Below are 4,366 nucleotides of genomic sequence, written 5' to 3' on the forward strand. Positions count from 1 at the left end.
GAACGCCTCGTGCCAGCACAGGAGTGCGTGTGGCTGTATTGCAAGCCAGATGAAAGAAGAGGTCCTGTTGAAGATTAACCTAGAAAAAAACAAATCAGTATCTTAAAGTGACATGAAGCCACAGACTCTGACCGGGATTTGCACTGAATTTGTAATGGCGCTATTCACACATGGAACTGAGTAACCTCCAACAACGCACCATGCTGGAATCCTGACAAGCCCACGTTTCCTCACAGGGCGCAACTACATGAGACATGATTCTATATTTCCACAGCCTATTCAACATAATTAGGACTCAGTGATGAGTCCTGCTAAGGCACTCTTAAAAATCCTGTTGGAACACTGGTTTCCTAAATTAAATTTCATGCTTCTGAATGGGAAAAAAAACCCAACCAACCAACCAACCCGGACTATTTTTTAGCCCATTTAGAGAGTTTACACATTAAAAAGGAGATGAGCTGGAAGACAGTCTGCTTTATCCTTCCACTAGATTAATGAACAGCTGAGTACATCTTAAGCTGATTGCCTTCGCAAAGTGATGTTATGTTAGACAGAATTGTATGTAGTTTGTTAGAAATCTAGAAAGAACACATGCAACTTTCTGAAAGGACATCACTGAAAGAAAAAAAGGAACCCATGGCACCTAGACCACCTTATTTGAAAGGATGCAAAAGTCAACATTAGCATTAAAATAATTTTATTTCAGTGTACATGAACAGAAATAAAATATAATTTTTTAAAGGTACTTACAGAGATATATTGCTGGGCTGGCCCAATCACAAGTGTTCTCCACTACAAGGCAGCAAGACTGACCAGACTCACTTTGCTATTTTTTAGACCAACTGGTTTCCAGGTACCACCTCAAGAGTCCTTCAGCACACAGCAAACTTTTTTTTTTTTGTAAATGAAAACTCATCAACTCTTCACCTAGCCAGAAATGTTACTTTGTGTTTCAAGGAAGAAATCCCTTGAAAATTCTGTCCATTACTCAAGAACAGTACACAGTATACGGTGCTATGTCTAAACTTGATTAATCAAGGTTTCTCCCAATTACTTATCTCTATTCTACTCTCTTGTACAAAGCATCTGCTATAAAATCCACACATCCAAACCCACAGAATTATACAAACCCACGAACAAGGCTGTTTTCAATATGCTTGTTGCTATGTGCTATTACCCGCTGTATCAGCTTTAACATCCAGCGTACATAAATGGTCAAAGGGCATCTCTCTTGACCATCTATTTCAGAATTCACAGAAGTTATGACTGCTTTTTCAACCTATAGTGCAATGTAGTTTAGTCATTCAATGTCATGATATGGCACCATAATATAAGCAATGACTTGTTAAAATGTGCAATTCCTTTGCCAATAATTTTGTGGTGCTTTACTGATGATACAAGTAAAAATAAATTTAAAAAGACAACCGGAAGACGAACTGATAGGGAAAAATCTTTTTTAAAAAAGTGTCTATCATCTCCTTTAATAAAGAAAATCAGACAAAAACAAAAAAAAAGGAACTGTCAGATTCAAGGAAAACAATAGTAAGCAGTTCTTCACACAACACAGTTAAACTGTGGACTTTGTGCCGTATGATGTGGATGCTAGGATACTATGAGGATTTAAAGAGATTTTTCTTCCACAATTTTAACCAGCAAATGATCTCAGATACGGAGTTCCCCAAGCCACAAATTGCTTAGAGTATATTCTGGGGAAGCACTGCTATCCGCTCACCCTTTTTTTTTTACTCTTCCTTGCGCATCTGCTTTTGGCCACTGAGACTGGATGCTGGGCCAGAGGGACCTTTGGTCTGACTTGGTACAGTTGTTCCTAATAGTTACTTCAAAACACTTCATAAAGCTATACTTTAGACAGAGTGCATCATTTGCCACATTACTTACTTACTTAGAAGGACTCAGATTTTTAAATTACAAATGACTTCCAAAAGAGGGAAAAAAAATATTTAAGCTTTTTTCTGCTATGACTCAGTTGTATAAAACTGTATAGAAAAATGAGCATTATGTGCAGATGTAACGAAAAGCAGTTAGCTCTATAAAAAACATTCTTAGAAATGTACCAAGCATAAACAAAAAGATGATTTAGAAATACATTTAGCTGTTCTAGTCATCATCAGAATCTGAATCATATTTCTTTCCTCTGATGGTCTTCTTATCCAGCTTTGTAAAGCTTGTTCCAAATTTCTTCTGACTTTGAAAAGGTGGGTCCATCAAGTTTCCACTAGAGGAAAATAGTAAGACATGTTGATTAAAGCTGCATTCATGCAGGCGGTAAGTAGCATCTCTGAATATCTGTTTATCCAGAAACACAAGAGAAGAGAACACAACTTCTGCTCCCTAAAGCCACCCTTGGAGTGCTGCTAGCAGAGCACATCCTAGGAAAAAATGGCCTGGATAACGGTACTTAAGGCAAGAGTGTGGGCCTAAGTAGCACCTGTGGGCAGAGGTCTAGAGAAAAACTGTCTGAACTGGCTTTTGCTGCAAACTGATCATGATAAAGCTAATCATCTGTCAGATTAAACAGTAACCAGGGAATTATGGAGAGACTATTCAAAACAAATCAGGACCCAGAAGTACAAAAGAAGCTAAAATTTTGTAACGAGGACTTGGAGTAGAAACAGATGAGTCAAACCTGGGTTTTTTACTGCCAGAAGTCGCTGCCTTGTACTATCTCCACCTAGGCCAGACAGAGCAGCTTCTTCATCGGACGCTGCACTCCAGCTAGTGGACTATGGAGGGACTTACACCTCAGTGCACATCTACCACCCTGCAGGGGGCTTTCTCACCAGCGTGTGGATTTGTGGGAACAACAGGTATTCACATAAAGCTGCAGCACCAACATCTCTTACAGCAGGGCTGCATAAGGAGGGGAATTCCCTCTCCTTGCTCGGAAGAGGGTGTGTGTGTGCCTTCACTCACATGACCTGTGAGAGAGTGAGCAATTAGAGCCCTCGGCAATTAGCTATAGAAGGGCATTCAGAAATTTGTAGGTATTCATATTTTCATAAATAATATTTTGCTAGTATTGATCCTAAATGTGTAGTTCACTGATTGCTAGTTAATCACGTCAGTAGTAAGTTAATACACCACTTGCATGTGACCCGAACAGTTTCTCCGCTAAATGTGGTATATCCTTTCACCATCTGCCATCCCAGAGGTTTAAGGAAAAGACTCATTTCTAGCCTCTGAAGAGGACTATCTCCTCTTCAGAAACTCAAGCGAGCAGGACATCACAGTCAGAGCAGTGCAGAAATGCAACACTTGTACATAAATGGCTGTCTCCTGGAATGGAGCTGCTGGGCTGAGCAGATATTGTGGCTCATTTGGCAAAGCCACAGTACCAAACCCAGGATCTGGCAAAACAAACAAAGAATGAAACAACTTCACTCTACAAGGAGCAAAGAATGGAACCCACAATACTAGCAGAGCCAAGGAGGAAGTAAAGTTATGTCATAAACCAACATACTAACAGTTAGCAAGTTCAATGCAGTGTGGTACAGCTCCACTGAAAGATTTCTCCCACAAAAGGCTGTTGCTGCCTAGAATATATATCCAAGCTGTCTTTGACTACTCTGCATATTTGCTTGTTACTGAACTGGCAAGAGGGTAATACCACTTGTTTTGAATCATAAATTTTCATTTCAGTCATTCCATCCGAAGCCTAACAGCCGCTACACTAAATTGAACAGTGGTTTCTTTGCCGTAAAGATACAACAATACTTCTTGTCAAAATTTGGAAATTAGACATTGAAATAAATTCAGATAATGATGTTTAAAATAATAATGATAAGCCAAACACATGCAAAACAAAAGAGCAAACTTAATGTAAAAATATAAAGATGATGTTTCAGTCACACTGAAAAGCAAAGCAGAATGTTCTGGTAAATGTAGTAAGCCCTGTAAAGTTAGGCTGTTGTGGTGACAGTTATCTTCTGTCTTCTATCCTGTAGTCTTAAAAGTCGGATTTATGATGATTACATTGTACTGCTGCACAAATAATATATTTGCCCTTCTGTGACTTATTTCCACCTTCTCTATTGTTCATTAGAAAAACCCAACATATTCATGTGTGTAATGTGGACTAAGATACAATTTAAGGATGACTTGCTCAGTTTCCTCTGAAGTGGATTAAAAATGCTCAAATGTTACTGCATTGCAACTGTGTCATCTAAGCATCTATGGCTGATTTAGAAAGGATTACATTAGATGCGTGACTCTGAGAGGCCATATCAAAGTAGCATAGCTACGCTGTAAACCTTGTGGCAAGAATACTGCCTGTTTTTATTACTGTACAAAAAGGACAACGTAATTATAACGTCTCAGTGCTTCACCAAAGAGACGTTCTCTTCTT

At 38.9% G+C, this 4,366-nt stretch overlaps 1 protein-coding gene across 1 annotated transcript in view; it reads right to left on the reverse strand.

The window, feature by feature from the left end:
- Positions 1-1,662: 1,662 nt before the first annotated feature.
- The window catches only part of TXNDC9 (thioredoxin domain containing 9), a 7,801-nt gene continuing 5,097 nt past the window's right edge, over positions 1,663-4,366 (reverse strand). The window contains exon 4 of the mRNA XM_010135904.1: positions 1,663-2,236. Coding sequence (XP_010134206.1) covers positions 2,119-2,236 — 118 coding nt within the window. The 3' untranslated portion in view covers positions 1,663-2,118. The remainder of the gene's footprint in view (positions 2,237-4,366) is intronic.

The sequence above is a fragment of the Buceros rhinoceros genome, unplaced genomic scaffold (genome assembly GCF_000710305.1).
Source record: "Buceros rhinoceros silvestris isolate BGI_N320 unplaced genomic scaffold, ASM71030v1 scaffold10425, whole genome shotgun sequence".
NCBI lineage: Eukaryota > Metazoa > Chordata > Aves > Bucerotiformes > Bucerotidae > Buceros > Buceros rhinoceros.